The 19,770-nt window shown below is 45.6% G+C and overlaps 3 protein-coding genes across 3 annotated transcripts; 2 read left to right on the forward strand and 1 right to left on the reverse strand.

The window, feature by feature from the left end:
• Positions 1-6,487, forward strand: osbpl2a (oxysterol binding protein-like 2a). The gene is made up of 14 exons (XM_084479382.1): positions 1-85; positions 389-527; positions 664-775; positions 1,057-1,132; positions 1,662-1,796; positions 1,977-2,074; positions 2,211-2,393; positions 2,516-2,623; positions 2,714-2,803; positions 2,903-3,029; positions 3,520-3,639; positions 4,056-4,179; positions 4,332-4,422; positions 4,766-6,487. Exons 2-14 carry the CDS (start codon positions 491-493, stop codon positions 4,866-4,868), a joined length of 1,404 nt encoding a protein of 467 aa, XP_084335508.1. The 5' UTR covers positions 1-85; positions 389-490; the 3' UTR covers positions 4,869-6,487.
• Positions 6,488-6,750: 263 nt separating this feature from the next.
• LOC311360261 (proteasomal ubiquitin receptor ADRM1-like) lies at positions 6,751-12,517 on the forward strand. The gene is made up of 10 exons (XM_084480369.1): positions 6,751-6,809; positions 7,238-7,455; positions 7,560-7,676; positions 8,446-8,569; positions 8,678-8,764; positions 8,871-8,952; positions 9,113-9,363; positions 9,581-9,738; positions 9,906-10,008; positions 10,288-12,517. Exons 2-10 carry the CDS (start codon positions 7,246-7,248, stop codon positions 10,389-10,391), a joined length of 1,236 nt encoding a protein of 411 aa, XP_084336495.1. The 5' UTR covers positions 6,751-6,809; positions 7,238-7,245; the 3' UTR covers positions 10,392-12,517.
• A 12-nt stretch (positions 12,518-12,529) lies between these two features.
• cables2a (Cdk5 and Abl enzyme substrate 2a) lies at positions 12,530-19,194 on the reverse strand (the record flags this gene model as incomplete). Its single annotated transcript, XM_084480368.1, has 9 exons — positions 12,530-12,670; positions 13,087-13,291; positions 13,436-13,542; positions 14,386-14,483; positions 14,608-14,782; positions 15,301-15,400; positions 15,748-15,825; positions 18,213-18,305; positions 18,668-19,194. The coding sequence occupies 9 exons, from the start codon at positions 19,192-19,194 to the stop codon at positions 12,530-12,532; spliced, it is 1,524 nt and encodes a 507-aa protein (XP_084336494.1).
• Between the last annotated feature and the right edge of the window lie 576 nt (positions 19,195-19,770).

Raw genomic sequence — 19,770 nt, forward strand, 5'->3', positions numbered from 1 at the left:
TGACGCCCTCTTCCGCCCAGTTGCTCTAGCTGTGAATTGAGGAATGTTTATGTTTTTAGATCTTTGTATTGGTGACGATTAACAGGTACTGTAAGCGTAATCTCATACATACGTATCCTCCGTTTTCCCATCGGCATGTATACGCCGGTCTTTGGGATGGAGGTTCAAATAATAGTATTGTGTTCTTCGGTTGTTTTTGAGTGCAGCACCAAGGCTAACCGCTAGCTAACGTTACTCACTAGCTCCTTACATTGCTAATAATAGCTGAAGCTGTCTTTGTTGGAACTGGTTAACGTTAAGATGACCCGCAAGCGTCTCCCGTTTTTAGTAATGTCATTTGTAGTACATGTGTCGGATGATATTGAAACGGATTGTTCAAATGTTGCAGGTCAAGTGTTAACCTTTCTGTGATGCTCGCTAAGACCTCGGGGCGCAGTGACAGGCCGGGTGCAGACATGACTTCTCAGTAACTCTCCAGGCTACGCTCACTATGAACAGCGAGGAGGAGTTCTACGACGCCGAGACAGGTGCCAGAGAGGCCCGATGGCAGCACAATCACAGACAACACATGACATATACAGAGACGAAATACAAAGGCATGCAATGAAATAGGCAAGGAATGCAATGCATTCTGACCATAACGTCTGTCCGTCCATCTTACAGGGCTGGAGTCGGATGACTCCTGTGAGGTAAGTTTTAAGGATGCCATGGTGTTTGAAGGCAAGCAGGCCAAGGATGGAAGCACACCACAACCAAATGGAGTATGGGAGCGAAGGTGAGGAAATACTTATTGTGTCACTTGTCAAAGTCGTTTTTGGAGGTTGTTGGAAGCTTCCATTGTAGGACATGCTACTGAAGGCCATCAGGCTGTTGAGAGTAAAGCATGTCTTTCTTCAGGGTGTACTCAAACCGGTGGCCCTTTTAGAGAGTGCTGACTTATGGCCATATCTATTTATGTTTTACACCGTGTTCCTTGGTTAGATTGTAGTTATTGTGGTTGTGCTTTTGTAGTCCTATATCAGTTACCAAATAATTTAATGTTTATTTAATTAACAGGAAAGCGCTGCCTGCAGATATGATCTCCAGAAACAATTTAAATATGTGGAGTGTGTTAAAGAAATGTATTGGAATGGTGAGTCACTTCTCTTTTCATGCTTGTTCCCCTTTTAGTTTTTAGCCTATTGCAGAGACTCACGTTGCCAAACTCTAGTCAGTGCTTTGTAGTGTGATGTTGCACGTATTGATTGAAACAACTCAGCAGCTTACATTGCAACACCTTGTTGCAACTTTTCGCTGCTTTGTTGGTCTGATCCCATCTTTTTACAAAAGTCTATGATGCAAGCAACCAGCAGGTTATATTTAAGGTGCCGCTGAGGATGCTGTTGGCAATTTGTTGTGTATTAGATTTTCTGCTGAAGAAATGCACTTTCTCATAATAATAATAATAATTATAATAATAATAATTATTATTATTATTATAAGGACACTACTGTGTGACACTACTGTGGACAGTTTGTGCTACATCAATTTGTGCTTAGTCCATTACTAAGAAATAGCTTATTCTTTATATAGCCTGTAGAGGTTTCTCTATATTGATCCAACCTAGTTATCAATCTACAACTCAAGCATGTAAACCTCTGTCTGTTTTCGTGGTGCTTCAGGAACTTTCTAAGATAGCAATGCCGGTGGTGTTCAACGAGCCGCTGAGCTTTCTGCAGAGGATCTCTGAGTACATGGAACACACTCACCTCATCCACAAAGCCTGCAGCTTGTCGGACTCCATAGACCGCATGCAGGTAAACACAACCCACAACCGTGGACTACAACAAAATATCACTACTCATATTGCTTTTGAAGTGATTATTTCTTAATAATAACCTTCCACTATATAAATGCGTCCTACGTGGGTTGTTGATGTTGATGTTATATACTTCAAGTTGGTGTTACTTCAAGATCTGTAATTTCTTCCATGACAGGTGGTTGCAGCCTTTGCGGTGTCTGCTGTGGCTTCTCAATGGGAAAGAACTGGAAAGCCTTTCAATCCTTTATTGGGGGAGACTTTTGAACTAACAAGGTATTTAAATACTAAAGGACTATATATGTCGGTGCATGCAAAATACAATAAATACATACAAGATTTATTTGATGTATTGTCAATTCATTTCTCACTGCAATATTATTAATTTGAAAAATATGTTGCGGTTTTCCAGAGAGGAAGACGGTTATAGATTGATCTCAGAGCAAGTAAGCCACCACCCGCCCATCAGTGCCTTCCATGCTGAGTCTTTGAAGCAGGAGTTTGAGTTCCACGGCACCATCTATCCCAAGCTCAAATTCTGGGGCAAGAGTGTCGAGGCTGAGCCCAAAGGCACCATGACACTGGAGTTGTTGAAGTGAGCCTATATTTGAGACTATAACGCATAACAATCAGCCTCTTCTTTCACTGATGGTTGTCTTGTTACACATGATTCGCTGTTAGGCTGAGCACTGGGTCTCTTGTGTGAACTTGTTCCAGGCATAAGGAGGCGTACACCTGGACAAACCCTATGTGTTGTGTGCATAACATCATCTTAGGAAAGCTCTGGATCGAGCAATACGGAACAGTAGAGATACTCAACCACAGGTAGGTTCTAATGTAATGCAGTATTGTAATGCGTATTGTAAAACGTCCTTTTTCTTTATTTGAATGCTTGTTTTGCATCTGATTTGTCAGTACGGGAGACAAGTGCGTCCTGAACTTCAGACCATGTGGCATGTTCGGTAAAGAGCTGCACAAAGTGGAAGGCTATATCCAAGACAAGAGGTGAGAGCATAGCACTAGTTATCGGCCCATGCAACGTATACAGCTGTGATAGTTTGGTTGTGAGCTAATGTCTTCATGGTCTCGTTGTTGTGTCTCCAGTAAGAAGAAGCACCGCGTGATCTACGGGAAGTGGACAGAGTGCATGTACAGCGTGGACCCCAAAGTCTACGACGCCAACAAGAAGGCAGAGAAGAAGGCCGGGGGCATTTCCAAAAAGCAGAAGCAGGTGGGAGGAGCTGTCCTTCATAGCCCATTTAAACTCGACTGATGGAAAGGCACACATTTGAACCGACCTCAAGGCTACACCGTTAAATCAGGTTTTTACATGGACAGAATGCAAATATGATATTGTGTTTTACTGCGGGCTCTCAAAGAAAAGACTAAATTAACATTCCACATTTCTGAAACGTTATCTTTTTCTTCCACGACTCCGTGCAGTGGCGTTAGTGGAAGGTAAGGTCAAATAACATTTGATATGTTATGGTTTGTAGTGTGCCACTGCTGTTGTCTTCTTCCTAGTCCTTGTTCCTGAGTGTAGTGTACAATTGTTTCATTGCCCGCAGCCAATCCACAATGCCTGGCATTGGCCATTGCATCGTTGATTGAGACTTGAGTCTGTGGCAACTTTAGTTTTTCATCACACGTTTTCTTTTGTAGCAGCAGGTGAGTGCTGCTCTGTACTGGTCTGACTGGTTGTGTACCTGTGGTCCGTTTAGGAGACCTGTGCAGAAGGGGACGAGGCAGACGATATGCCGGATCTGCAAGAAACTGTGACTGTGATTCCAGGAAGTGCCTTACTGTGGAAGATTACACCGCGACCACCACACTCGGAAAAGGTAAAATGCATAGATACTATGAAAGGGAACGTTTTAAGTAACATTTAGTTATCAAACATGCTCTGCCCAAAATGACATATCCGTTACCTTTCATCTGCATGCAGGCAGCGTAGATAAAATGTAGTAGCTGTTGTGTAGTGAATTTGTTATTTAGTTACGGGACTCTGCTTCAAATTTAAGGTAACCAGTAACCGGTAATCAGTTTTCCCATATATCGGAAATATATTGTCAATCACTTTTGATGGGAGGTTTTTACTTCCCTATTTCAGTTGTCAGCTGACCTTTTTATAGCTTCTGTCCCTTGTTTACTTGGTGGTACTTTCAGTGTTATGGTGGATAGTAAGGGTCATAACTGGTACGGCCTCAGCCCATTTAACAACGATCCAAATGACAAATATTCATCTGTTCCTGTGTAGATGTACAACTTCACCAGCTTCGCCCTGACCCTGAATGAGATGGAGCCGGGCATGGAGGGGCTTCTGGCCCCAACCGACTGCCGTCTGCGGCCAGACCTTAAGGCTATGGAGGACGGAGACCTGGGTAAAAACACACACAAACACACACACACACAGTGTGTCAGTCTGACCTATATTCTCATTTAGTTCCGACAACATCGTAATGCATGCACCACCACAGGGTCCAGTGTAAGCTTTAATGTTTCAGCGTTAATTTTTCAATTTTTCTGTCTTCAGATGGAGCAATGACTGAAAAAGAGCGGCTTGAAGACAAACAGAGAGCCGCCCGCAAGGAGCGCTCCAAAGATGAAGAGGAGTGGTCCACCAGGTCGGTTCTCCAGAGGATCACATTACATTCCACATAAGGAGTCTGTTGACTACCGTGTCACCCAGCAGGGGGCATCAGAATGTGATTCTGAGAGCTGGGTTTCTACTAGAAGCTTGACATGCATTTGGTGCAAATTAGAAGTTTACATTTAAAGAACATCAGGAAATCAACCTGTTCATAAGGTAAACAGCAATCATACAATATTCTGGCATCTCCATGGTAGTTATGTAGCTGTCTCTGGACACAGTAGTTGGATATCAATCAAGCTTCACCAATATTCACAGTTCGCCACAATGGTGTTCATAATCATGCCTAAATTCTGTGTCGTTTGTTTTCCATCCAGGTGGTTTCAGACAAAAACCAACCCTCACACAGGAGCTGAGGACTGGCTCTACAGCGGTGGTTACTTTGAGCGCAACTTTGTGGAAAGTCCCAACATTTATTGACACAAGTGGCTCCTGACTCGTCCTCCGGCATTCTCCTGCTCCTACCTGATAGAAGTGATCTTTATCTCATCAAATATTCAAACCTCTGTGATGTTGAAACGTTCACTTTTACTGCCAATATTGTTTATTTCCTGTTTCTTTTCTCTCTCTGCTAGAATGTGTTAAAGTGGTGAGCTCGGATCATGTCAGGCAGAGCTCTGACGTGTGCAGTTCCACATGAAGTAGCACAGGGCGACTGTTTTAGAGTTTACTTGGTTGACTTAACGCCAGCCATGGCTGTGTGCCCTGACTAGGATTCTGCAGAGACTGTCCTGTGCTACCCATCTCACAGATCCATATCCACTTAGGGATCTGGGAAGTCGTCGTGTGATGCCCGGTGTAGCAGCTATACTGGAAACGGACATGGTTCTATGACGTGAGATATGTAGTCTGACCTCACTCCCATTATGTAGATATGGCACACATTACTGGTGAGGTACATGCAAATATCAGGTGCCATTTACATGTGGCTGGTACTTTTTTTATAATATAGCTATCAAAATGGATGATCTCATTTAGTTGGCAGTGCACTAAACCATCCCTCTATCGTTCACATGTGATTATGTTCTGTGACTAGAGATACTAGATACTAAAGCTGCTTACAATGTTATGAAGATTTATTGTCATCTGTAACATGTGTCGAATGCATGCTATCCAAGACGGTTTCTTACACGACTCAAAGCCATAGAACTCAAAGGATGGTCCGCACTGAACCATCAGCTGTACACAAATGTGTGACGTTGTTGCACAACATGAGGACACAGCTCAGAGCGTATCGATTTTGCCAGTCCGATACCAGTAGGATATAAAGAGAAATACTGTTGAAATTGTGTGTATAATTGACATGCGTTTTATTTTAGGTGTTTTTAAATGTAGACCGTGCAGCACTGTAACATTTTTAGGGCAGGTTTCTGTTCATGTTTTTCCAAGGCACAATCAAACTTTCGGTCATCAGCCTCTAAATGACCTCTCAGTTTTACTGAATTTCCGTTGGCCTCATTGATCTGTATTCCAACAACCAATACAATAAGCTTTGCCATTGTTCACAATGTCAGGTGGCAGAGAATGTCATTAGATACCACCTACCTATGCAAAGATGAAATTTATTCTGTTTCAACTTCTGAAATGTGAAAATGAGCTAACACACCCCCCCCCCCCCCTTTAATATACTAGTAATATCCGATGTGTGTGTACAAGGAATGCACCTGTTGAAATGATTGTTGACATGAAACCTAAATAATACTCGCATATGTGTAGTCAGTGGTGAGTTCCAAGCACTAATTCTGCATTGAACTGCACATGAGACCCTAACGCTACCCCCACCCCCCAGGCATCAGATCCGATACATACAGAAACAAGTACTCTATGGTGGAGGTCCCCTCACTTCCATGCTCTTGTTATGTTTTAACCTATGGTTGTAACTGGCATTGATTTTGATCTGTTTACAATGTTTATCTTGCTTTTACAACACAACACAATGAATACACAATACCAAGCATAGTACTAAGTGTCTACCTACCACTACTGTTGTAGACATGATTATGCGACCACAAACATTAGTAATAAATCGTCAACTATGAGGATTGATTGAAGTTTTTATTGATCGGTGATGTTCATCCTTTTCTTGGATAATTCCTTTTCAGATTATTTGTATTTTATTCAATAGCAAATCGTTTTTTCTATAATAAATATTTAAAATAACATTACTAGAAATAATGAAAGTTCCAGTTTTCTGACGAATACGAGATATGTTGCGTGAGCTCTCAACCGAACACGCACGATTCCCGAAGTGACGTGAATCTCGACCAACCACAAAGCAGCAGTAGTAACAGTCAGCCAATTGTAGCTGCTGTGCTGGCGAGGGTTTACCATTTCGCATCTGCTGCTATTACTGCAATACATGTAAGTAAAACGCTCTCAAATAAATGTTGCCATATGCTGAATAAAATATGTTGAATGGTATATATCTGTTACATGAATGGACGTCAAATAAATCTAGAATTAGAATGAATGTAACCGCAGACGTTAGCTATGCTACATGATGCACTGTCATCAGCAACGTGCGGCTGCTCATCCCATCTGACGTGTAACAGTTATAATATAGACAATCAAGAATTATACTATTTTATACCCTTTTCCCATATTATTGTTACATTTATGAGCGTGTGACTGTAATGTGTATTGAAAATACATAGCCCTGTGTCAAGAAAATAGCCTTTATGTGAAAACAACATCCTCTTTCCCTATGTGCATGTCAACAACCCACCCCATTGGCCGGGGGGCCTGTGAAATGCCTGACATCTCACTGTTTGTCTCCCATGTCACCCAAGTCATCGCCATGGCCTCCGGAGCCCTGTTCCCCAGCCTGGTGTCCGGCTCCCGTGGATCATCCAGCAAGTACCTGGTCGAGTTCCGGGCCGGTAAAATGACCATGAAGGGCAGCACAGTGACCCCTGATAAGAGGAAGGGCCAGGTCTACATCCAGCAGACTGATGACTCCCTGATCCATTTCTGCTGGAAGGATCGGACCACCGGGAACGTGGATGATGTATGTGGGAAAAGTATTGTCTCAGATGTAATCAGTCCCATCTATTTCTCAGTTTCTGTCTGTTAGTCTAGACTCTTAAGCATCTCCCATGTGTTGATATGTAGGACCTCATCATCTTCCCTGATGACTGTGAGTTCAAGCGGGTGAGCCAGTGCACTACAGGAAGGGTGTATGTGTTGAAGTTCAAAGCTGGATCCAAGAGACTGTTCTTCTGGATTCAGGTATGTGGTTCCATGGTCTACTTGACCAATACTCTTTATATAATATAATAATAAATCTTTATGATTAATGAGGTGTACTATGAACGTAGTCTGTAAAAATACATAATACGTAATATACAAAACTACAGTACTGACAAGGGTTGAGGATACACTGAAACATATTTGTCTGCATGTATATCTGTTGTGATGCCATGGTGGCTCTGATGGTGTTTTTACCACAGACATGATTTATATTGAGTGTCTAAATGATCAGCTGGCTATGATGGTATATAACAGTGTCTCTTGGTTTGCTTTGGTGCTTCATGGGCCTCTCCAAGGCCTGTGAATGAGGTCTGTTTGAACACCCTCTGGTTGGTACATTTACACAGGAGGCCGTTGCATCATTGCCATCTGTGCGTGATATATCCTGTTCCATGGTTAATTAATCAGCTCAAATGCATTTATAAGTGTGGGAGCTTATTAATGCATTGTCAAATCTTTAAAGACACAATGCAGTCACAGTGTCTGGTTTGAAGGAAAACAATATTTATTTAAAATAAAAAAGAATTTCATTATATTCGGTCATCATTTGTCTGGAATAAAAAAATAAAAAAACAAACATAAATCCATGACTTTGGAAATAAACCATATTCCAGACTTTTTAAAACAAATAATTCAAATTGACCTCCATGAGGATGTTCACCAATAAGTGAGGCGCCAGATCGGATTAGTTCAACAAATATGGGCCCAGCGACTGGCTCAGCGTTTCCCTGTGTTCCCCTGACGTCAGGAGCCCAAGTCCGATAAAGACGAGGAGCACTGCCGCAAGGTGAACGAGTACCTGAACAACCCCCCCATGCCCGGGGCCCTGGGCAGCGGCGGCAGCGGAGGACACGACCTGTCCGCCCTCGGAGGTAAAGACCAGGGGGGGGGTGGGCGGCTTCAATGACTTACCCCCTGAGCACTTCTACAGTGTCGTAAAGAAAGAGTCGTGTTTCAACGAGCCGTCTCTTCGTTTAAAGGGGAAGGCGGCCTGCAGAGCCTCCTGGGGAACATGAGCCACAACCAGCTCATGCAGCTCATCGGGCCCACTGGACTCGGGGGTCTCGGTGCGTTTCAACCTGACGGAGCCGTGTGCCACACTACCCCTGTCTCGATGTGAACTGGACGCGTGGATCAGGGACAGTAACGTATGTTTCTGAATGACTCACGCAGGTGGTCTTGGTGCGCTGGCCGGACCGGGCCTGGCCAGCCTCTTGGGCAGCAGTGCTTCTGCAGCCAGCAACTCCTCCACGAGGTACTGTATCTACCACCGACCCACTGTCCCCCCCCCCCCCACCGACGCCCTCAGCCTATAAACTATGATTAAGGCTCCTTTGATTGCTGCCCGTAACTGACTGTGAACACCGTCAAGGCCGGCCGTCGACCACGCACTGACCACGCCCTCTCCCCCTCAGCCCCTCCTCCCTGGTGACCCCGACCTCCACCGCAGCCGCCGCCGCCACTCGGCTAGGCTCCGCCCAGGTGCCCAGCACCCCCGTCACGCCGTCGGCCACCTCGGCCGCCTCCCCCACCGACAGCAGCCCCACCACCCCGGTGGGCCCCGCCCTGGCGGCGGCGGGGGCGGCCAGCCCCACGCAGCCCATCCAGCTCAGTGACCTGCAGAGCATCCTGGCCACCATGAACGTCCCGGCGGGGGGTCAAGGGGGTGAGGAGAGCCATGTGGTTGTTGAAATGATATATATTTTGTGCATGGTGTCAACTGTATTCCATAGTTAGTACATCCGTTCAGTCGGACTGAGTGAATGATTTGATCTCTTTAATACCTTGGCTCTTCTAGTGAGTGCAGAGTTCAGTTAAAACAGGTCAGCAGTTCATCTGGAGTTGATGGTGACGACCGGGTCAACGGTGTGTTTGTCTTGCAGTGGATCTGGCCAGCGTCCTGACACCTGAGATCATGGCTCCCATCCTGGCCAACGCCGAGGTGCAGCAGAGGCTGACACCCTACCTGCCATCTGGGGAGTCTCTCCCGCAGAGCAGCGAGGAGCTGCACCACACCATCAGCTCGCCACAGTTTCAGCAGGTACGCCTCACGGTCACATCATGGTACAAGAGAGAGTGAACCTGTGTTTTTTTTTATGTTTACACACACATGTATTCAGGCTCATTGACTAAACCAAGCTAATAAACACAGGGCTCCCTTTCCAAACACGCTGCACAAACCCTCCATTCTGCCGGTGCTTTCTGCAGGCTATGAGCATGTTCAGCAGTGCCCTGGCGTCGGGGCAGCTAGGGCCCCTCATGAACCAGTTCGGCCTGCCTGCCGAGGCTGTTGACGCTGCCAACAAAGGAGGTCAGTGTTTTGTCCACACACTAGGAGTTACCTTGTGACCGCATGTGGCCGTGGAATATACCGGACTGTTCAGAAACGGTGGGGAGGGGACAAATTGTTCAAATGCGTTGATCTTTGTTTCTAAAATGCCTTTTAAAAAGGCACTTTGTTTTTAAAAGGAAATCAAAAGCAAAAGGAGTATTAAACTAACATGGCGATCGCGTTCCATGACCTTACGTCTATTTGACAGAATGCAGTACGGCTAATTGCTAAAATGTATCTAATGTGGGGTTTCCTCAGATGTGGAGGCTTTTGCCAAAGCCATGGAGACTGAGACCAAGTCGACTGAAGACGGAGACGCCAAAGACAAGAAGGATGACGATGAAGACATGAGCCTAGACTAGGAGTTTTATTGCTTGATTTATTTATTTATTTATGCTTTTTTTTTACCACTTCATCATTAGGATTAAAAGATAATGGTAAATGTTTATTTAAAAGTGTGGCTGAACAAAGAACATATACTTATGAATACAAATCGTGGCAGTGGCCAAAGCAGTGTGTTGTCGGAGTAGTTTCAGACAGCATCATGTAGTGCGACTCATGGCAAGATGAAACATGGCTGCTGGGAGTCACAGTCTACTGTAAGAAGACATCAGCAAAATGGACACTAGCATGCTGGTCTATTTAAAATAAAAACAAAGATTTGGTTGCTCTTCTAGCCATAAGAGTAGCTTTGCGCACAGTATCGGTACCCTTGAAGAACAAACTAATCCAGAAATGAACTGTGTCTCCAATAATAAACATACAACTGTTGACTGAATTAAAAGACTCATTCTTGTGGCGTTTCACAATTCTGAAAATATATATTTTTAAATAGTTTGTTGGAAAAAATAAAAATAAAAATCAACATTTGATAATGAAACATTCATACACTTTTTGAACAGTAACACAATATATCAAGAAATGTAAAACAGAGCTCTTTGACAATAAGCAGTAGGGATCAGAATGTAATCCCATCTACCCGTGCAGGCAAAGATTTGACAATTATTAAACTACTAAAAGTGAAATAAGGGCTGTCCTTTCTGGACAGAATGGTGATCCCTTAGAATACCTCAACCTCAGCTGTGTGACTGAGAAGTCGTCTGGATGCTCGTCAGAAGATTGTGACGCATTTCACTGCAAAGGTTTGTTGTAGGCACTTTGTTCATAGTTATGTGTTGTGCAGCTATATCCTGCCAGATGTTGCGCAATAAATACATTAAATACCATGACAGTATTGGTACATTAAACATGTCCGTGTGCTTATACATTCACTCCCAAATTAATAAAGGTTTAGGCTCTGAATAAATCACCCACCATTTTAACCTTGACGTTCACTAGAGTTGAACTACTTCCATCAAGACTACTTTTGCCTATTTGACCAGTCTACAGTTAAGTTAAAAGCTTGATGTCATGTCCTGAGAACTGAAAAATGTTCAAAAAGAGATCACTACACTGGCAACAGTGTAAAATGTACAGACTGTCAAGACCAATATGCACACTGAAGCTGGATTGAAACGGTTGTAAGATAAGAGTGAACGTTAATCACCAGTGTGGTAGACAAAACAGTGTCAGCTCTGACTGCATTCTGCTGGAGCACATACAAACGTATTCTCGTAAAAATAAAAACACATCAAATAAATATACAACTCTACTCCCATGAAAAAAGGCCACCATTTGCACTGGAACATGCTGACCCACTGGTAAGACAACACCATCTCTAGATCACCCTAAGACGTTACTTTCTGACCACAGTTCATTGTACGACACACCTGTTTCACAGTGTATTTATAGAAACACAGAGTAGGGGCTGGACCAGACGGCGCTAGTAGGAGCCACTACACGGCCCTGTAGGGAGACGCTTAAAGTGCAAATGATCCTTAGTCACCAGGTACATGATGATCGACAGATACACCACGACACATACATTACATTTAGAAATGGTACCTTTTGCACATGGCATAAATAGTTAACGATACAAAGAAGTATAAAATAAGAACACACCCCAAAACCAAGAGTAAAGCACCATCAATGTGCTGGTTGAATGTCTCTAACATAGAGTTCAATGCTGGATAGACACCAGAACACCACACCAAAACAAAAACACACATACATACATTCCGGGCCACAAACACCAATGACTGTTTCAGAATGATCCCATCCTTCATGAAGAGAGCTCATCCATAATACAAACAGTACCACTAAATACTTACTTTGTTGTGTTTTTTTTAAAGATGTCTACCACAGGGTATGGCGGAGATGGATGCACCGATGATGATGATGATGATGATGATGATGATGATGATGATGATGACGTCAGAGGGGAAAGGCCAGCGACCTCATTGGATGCAGTCCCGGCTACACGTTCACACGGTCGCCCCTAGCTCCGCCTCCAGCGTCGAGGGCCGACCCGTGGAGATAGACAACTTTTGTTTCAATGCGTCGTTATTGAACGGTGCGATGAAAGCTTGATCTGCTTGAGCGCCAGGGTGACACGGGGGGGCTAGCCCTGCTTCACCAGCCGGCGGTAATGTGGCATGACCTTGCTCTCTGGAAGGTAGAGGCCCATCTCCAAGGCAACCAGCACTTGGAACTCCAGAGGAATCAGCTCCCGTCGGTTTATACGAAAACGCTCCTCCAGTTTCTGTCCGGCCACAGACAGAGAGGGTGTTTGTGTCGTGAAGAAAACACTATAATGGATGTGTTGTTGGCGAGTGGAGCGGTCAACGGCTAGTAATGCATATCGTTGGCTGTTAATGATCATTTTTAAAGTAAGTCACACTAATTAGTCACACTGCTTCATAATCAGTGGGTCAAAGACATCATAAAAAGCAATCAAGAATATAAGACCTGCATCACTTTAATATGGTAATTTTAATATCCGTCAAGTCACCGTTAAGGGCTTCTGTGGCCATGTTTTATGACACCCTTTAAATTAGCTGCCCAAAGGGCAAGAGGAAAACTCAATACTCAAACTAATTATCAAGGAGGGTCATGCTGCACGCTGGTACAAGCATAAGAACAACATATTGGATAATAAAGCTGACGGGTGGGACTCACGTCGATGAGCTGCCGGACCTCAGGCTTGCGGAGGTCGCTGCTGATCTTGGCGGCCAGCAAGACGCACGCGGCCGACACCAGCTTCCTGTTCTGCTTGTTGAGGCGGCCCTGAAGGACCAGCTTCTCAAAGTAAACAAAGGCCATCGCTATGGTGACTGGCTGGAGACTGCCCTCCTCGCCCATGGCACGGATCTCTCTCTTCAGGCTGGAGGGCGGACGGACAGACGGACGTACGCATGGACACGTTAAAATATGATCGTTTTTCAAGAGCAGGAGACCAGATGTCCCAACACGAGGACGCTGTCGTGAAGAGACATGTTCTAACTGTTAAGAAGTGGAGAGATGGTACCTCCTGATCTTGCTGAGCGTCAGCTTGATGTGGGGGAACTTCTCCTTGAAGGTCTCGTTCATGTCTTTCTTGAGGTCCGAGGGCTTCACATACTCTATGACGGTGGTCTGCAGAGGACAAGTGTGTGTCAATGTGGCTTCATACCGATCTGGTACAATGGGCCTGAAGGGTCAAGATCATTTCGAACGCTCACATTCACCACAGCCTCAGAGGAATAGAATCATTTAACCTTATCCACAAATGATTTCCCCTGACCCCAAACACAAAGCCCTTGCTTATACTGTGTGTACAGTATATCTTACATGCACACACACACACACACACACACACACACACACACACACACACACACACACACACACACACACACACACACACACACCTTGCTATAGGAAAACATTCACAATGATAAGCAAGCAAACTCTGAAACAGCACAGTGGTGGCCGTGCAAAGTTCACACTAGTAAATGTGTTGATTGGGTTTAATCAATTCAATTGTTCCGGTGTGTTTCCATCAGTAGTGATACATCACTATCGTTTCCTGTTTGTTTGGGGCTGCCTCTGGTGGCTTTGGTTGTTTTGGTAGCACCTGCAGACAATTAGGCTGAGTCTATTTAGGCAAGGCCTCCTAATTAACCAGTCGCTTTCTCCCAACTCCACGGCAGCAACACCTTAGTTTGTTTCCTGGTTTTCAGGTACATTATGTTTAATTGTCATTAAACTAAGAACTTAAAACCTTTGTGTCGTGTCCCTTATTATGTTCGGCATTCGAGCCAGCCGCAACAGTAGTGAGTCAGCCGGGCGGGCGGGCGCACGCACACAGTGAAACCCAAAGCTCACTTTGAACAAGTAACATTAAAACGGTTCAAATTACAAAACATTTGTCTATTTTAAACTACAAATCAATCTCCACCAAGTCCCCCAACAAATGTAAAAACCAAGAAGACTCACCACATAAGAGGCAAAGATCAGCACCCTCTTGTGCCGGCCACAGGGCCACTGGGGGTCACTGAGCCAGCTGGGGTCGTACTCCAGCATCTCCTCCGTATCTGCTCAAGAGCAACGCATTCAGAAAACCACAGTCATTAACCAGGTCGCCAAATAACACAACCTAGCAGGTGAGCCGGAAGACTGAAAAACATTGAGCGAGAGCGAGAGAGAGAGAGAGCGTACATGGCTCCTGTGCAACACTGCTGTTCAGGCGAGCAGGGGCGGTGAGATTCCTCTGCCCGTTGCCACGGAAACGGGACTGAGGAGTGGGCGCAGCGGCGAAGCTGTCGGGCAGGCCGCTGCTCCGAGGCCGCACCAGGGCGTTGGTCGGGTACAGGAACTGGGCGTAGGAGACCGTCTGGGGGGAGGAGGGGGGGCGGGGGCAGGGGGCGGGGGTTAGAGCCTCTTCCAAAATATACAAAACGATCCAACCAGTCACAGCTCAGGTGGATCAGTTCACGGTCACGCCTGAAGACTTCAAAAACAATGGCGGCGCCCGAGGAAAGTGTACAGAAATCTGTGAAATCTGGTTACTTGATCTGATGGCTGGAGTTATTTCAAAGACGCACCCATGAATGTGAATCAATTCCTGCCAGGGCCTGACTCGTGTTCATTGCGAAACGTAAACTTTAATATTTTGGATCTGGTCTCGTGAAGCTATGGAGGAAGAGCAGGAGGCCAAAACCATAGTGCTGAGGGATCCAACTCTTTTCTCGTTTCATTGAAACGTGCACCCATTTGAATGACATGACGTTCCCATTGATTCATCTGTGCTCGAGGCTCAACAATCAATGGAGTTTCTAATATAACGTAACCAAAGGACCACGGCGCCCACGGCCCCGACTGCCGGGGCCCGCCCCCACGGGGAGGACCCACCTTGCCGTAGGCTCCGAGCTCCATGCCCTCCAGAGACGGGAGGAGGTCAGCGGCCACCACGGAGGACAGCCTCTGCCTCTGGACCTCCAGCTTGGTGTCACTGCAAAGGGAGAGAGGAGGAGGAAGAAAAACAGAAACGCATGTAAGCACTTTCTAGACCATCTCACTCCCCCCCCTCCCTCCCCCCTCCCTCCAGCGCTTTGAAGCACACGGCGCACAGAGGGGATGGTCATCATGACCCGGGGTTGGGTGGGTGGATGGGTGGGTGGTTGGATGGATGTTGGCTGGGTGGGTGGTGGGTGGATGTTGGCCGGGTGGGTGGAGGGGTGGATGTTGGCTGGGTGGGTGGAGGGGTGGATGTTGGCTGGGTGGGTGAAGGGGTGGATGTTGGCCGGGTGGGTGGTGAAGGGTGCACTCTACTGGGCTGGGGAGTGGGTCGTATAGTACCTGAGTTCAAAGCTGTCTCCATAGGGCAGCACTGAGAAAGCGGCGAATAGAGACCGCTTGGCACATATCAGCATGATCCTGGGGACACAGAATAAAGGGTGTGTGAGTCTACAGGCCACCACCAGGCTGCACTCCTCCAGCCAGCCGTCCACAGGGGCCTGGCCGTCCACAGGGCCCAGCCCCACACTCACTACACAGGGGGCAGATAAACCAGTGCTACCCATATCCCATTATACTCTAATGACCAGGCTGGGATTTGCATCTCCATAACAATGGGGCGACCGGCTTGAAAGTGAGTCTTCAACTGATGCCGTGCTTGTCTGGATTCGATGACACAACAAACACTTGTAGCCTTTTAAGTTTTATATTATAGCCTACCGACAGACAATTTGATTCATTTAAGGGACATTTGATATATTTGGGTTGTTCCAGACATACGAAACCCACACAAAGGGATCGGCGATGATTTCAGTTTGAAGTTCAATCTTCCCCTTTTTCTGCTTCCTCATCTCAGGAGCCGATGCATTTCAGTTTATTCTTGTTCACACACTGGACAATGTTTCACACATATTTCCCCAGGTGCCACACAATGTCCTTGATATCAAGAAAGAAACGTGATGGATATCAATATCAGCAATCTAGGAGTGTGAAATATCGTCCATTGTGAAATCTTTAGACCTAGACTTATCCTAAAGTAAAGGTTTATTTCAACAAGCTGTTTTTTTTAAGGGCGAATATCGTCAAACTAAAATCACCGCAATGCGCTTCTATCCAGATCTCCATTACCCTTTAAAATAAGGCTTATATATAGTTATAGGAACTAACAGTCACGAACCAAGCCGTCTCTTAGTCATAATCTGCATGCGTGGCGATGCGTCTCATACGCAATAACGTGCAGTTAGTTATTTTCATAGTTTTTTTTCCTTCAATTTGAGGACCAACATCTGCTCCAGCCCTGCCCCCACGCAGTCTCCCAGACTGCGTGGGGGCTGGTCGGCTCGCCAGGTCCCTCTGGAGATGGTCCATCTCTGGTGTTTAAACCGGTAGTGGAAACGTATAGCAGCGTGTCATTGTTTGACTGGGCCGGGCCAAAAGGGCCAATGGAAAGAGACCACATGTGAGTGCTGTTAAGGGGGCTTATGGCCTAGTTACTGGGAATGGCCAATGACAACAAAGGCCCAGCCAAGCAGAGCCCTTCTAAACTGACACGGTTTAAAATGGATGTAGTTCTTAGCGGTTTGCTTCTTGCAAGCTTCTACAACAAAACAAGTTTACAGAAAGCAAACTCTGTTTTTCCAACAATGGTTTCATATGTCGAAGGATTTACTGACTTACTGCTTTCTTTTGGTGCTTCAGACTGAGAACAATGTTTTCTAAAGATGATATTCAAACAAGTCTGGTCCTGTTTTGGTGGCAAGCAGAATCCATCTTTACATTTAGGAAATGAAATATACAGAGAGTACAGCCGGTAGAATTCATCTAAAACCCTGTACATTCTTGGAAACAAATTAACAGACTCAAATACGTTTTTAGGAAACGGTTAGAGAGGGACAGTTGTTTTGACACTTTGTCCTTATTATCCATTGCATTCTCACTCAGCAAATGTAAATGTTGCACCAAAATGGAATTGGTCTTCTTGACAAAGATAACTGCACAAACACCTGCAAATTTGCCAACTGTCTGGCTCAAGAAATGACAGGGTCAGCGTATCCTGAAGGACCTGACGAGTATATTACGAGGAAGAGACGCCACATCTCAAAGCTTACTAACTTTGTTCTATGACCTATGGGTATGGGTACAGGTAAATATACAGCACTGTTAACTGGTTTAATGTTAATCATCTGTGTCCATCAGCATGCTTCAAAATAGACACAGAAAGTGTCATGTTGTGGTATAGATACAGGGGGATTCTACACACACCAGCAAAACAGACACAGGAAAAGTACTAAGATAGATAGAAACAAGATAGAAACAATGGGAGAGGAGCACATGATACACACACATGATGAGATGAGCATGAGCTGCTCGAGGCAATAATGATAGGATGAACACCAATATTAGGGCCTTTTACAGAACTTAAAACAAGAATTTCCACCCCCACAACACAGAAGAGACTTCATAGGAATGAGGAAGGCCGCGTATTCCAGTTGTCATATTTCAGCTCCCTCTTACATAACGGTAACTTAATGTCAATCCGGTAGGGAGTGCTATCTCTCTTGTGCCTTGAATGGTTTATGTGTGTGATTAGAGTTGCCATCGCAATCAACACACAGAAGCAGTGCATTGCCTTTATCATGAGTGTGTTTGTTTACCTCCAGGTAGTGTGGGTATAAGGAGCTTATGATTTTAGACTGAAAGATAAGCTTATTATGTAATACTCAGACCACTAGGTACTTCCAGTCAAACACTGAAGGGAAAACAGTTTGTTAGTAAATGACACACATACTGCACAGCAATGAACCGACCTGCTGCCTCTGGTGTCGTACTGTCTCATACTCCTGATGAAGTGGACCTTCTTGGGCGCCTTGGGTCCAGGGGAGCCGGAGACGTTTCTTGTTCTTGAGACAAAACAAAACGGGCACATTAATATATCCTGCAATCGAATGCAATCAAGTCGTGACGTGTATTCATGCATGGGACTTGTTATGGTTGCGAAATAGCTTCCCTCTTCTTCTTTAATGAAAACAAATGAACAAGGAAGATGGGCAGATGAGCTCATACACTTATTATCCGAAGTTGAGTCTTTACAGAAAGCAAACAGGATCTAGAAGGAAACGAAACTAGTGTGCAACGAGAGATGACTAGCGTACCTGCTGATGCCCTAACACACGGAAGTAAACATACCCTAGTAAAGGCCCGCGGATCATCCACGGCACATGCAGACATACACAGCATGTTATCTCCGAGGCCACTGTCTCACCTTTGACGCGAATCCAGATGTGTGGCACTGACCCCCTGGACGGGGCTGAACACAGACGGCGACCTGGCACCGGACGGATGTCCGGGAGGGATCGGGGAGAGAGGAGCTTCTAGCAACAGGGGCATCGTGTCTTCGCTACCACCCTCCAAAAATACTTCATTGGCCACGGTGACACTTGCTGCTGGTCCCGGTGACATTACCAAAGAAGGGCGGCCGGGGCTCAGCACGCCGATCGGCGGGCCGGCGGCGGGGGCTGCGGGTGACACCTGGACGACACATTCCTGGTTCCCCACCGGCGGAGGTCCGGCCGGTGCGCCGACGTCTCTAATGTGGTGATCGCCGACGTCTTTTTGTTCGATACTTCCATTGGTAATGTGACACACGGGTCGTCCATCAAGCGAGATATTGCTGAGGAACAACAGCGCCGCTTGCCTCCGTCCTGAATCCTTGGCTTTCTTTTGGCGTTCTTTGTGGGATTTGGTTGTGGTGTTTCCTGTGGACTGAAGACCACAGGCAGCAGTCGCCATTCTAGTTTGAAATGTGGAGGTTCGAGTGGGAAAACCACTAGCCGGTACATGAATACTGACCGCGCCCCCAACCCACCCATTGGTCTATATTATTATCATGCAAACACATGCAGAGCGATCGTAGTCCATTGGATGACTGAACCCTGTGTTGTAAACGAGAGGGGGCTGGACCAGAGGGCTGGACCAGAGGGCGGGATCAGAGGGCGGGACTAGAGGGCGGGACTAGAGGGCTGGACCAGAGGGCGGGACTAGAGGGCTGGACCAGAGGGCGGGACTAGGGCCCTGGGGACAATGGGTCCTCAGTATTTAACCAGACGGGACTTCTCAGGTGAATCTATAATTTACGTGTTGTCAACAGCAATCTTAAATGCATGTCATTAACTAACTTTTAATTCACATAATTAAGCTTATGATGAAAGACTTATTTGACTGCTCGTAAGACTAGAGCATCATTTTCTGTTGGAAGTTTTGGACAAACTGAGCAAATCCGTCCTCGATATTGACATTATTAGCCAAATGAATTGAAAGGGAAATGTTTAATGTGCTATATAACATAAACATATTGTGTGAAAATGT

Source organism: Micromesistius poutassou (genome assembly GCF_964030765.1).
Source record: "Micromesistius poutassou genome assembly, chromosome: 15".
In the NCBI taxonomy this organism is placed as follows: Eukaryota; Metazoa; Chordata; class Actinopteri; order Gadiformes; family Gadidae; genus Micromesistius; species Micromesistius poutassou.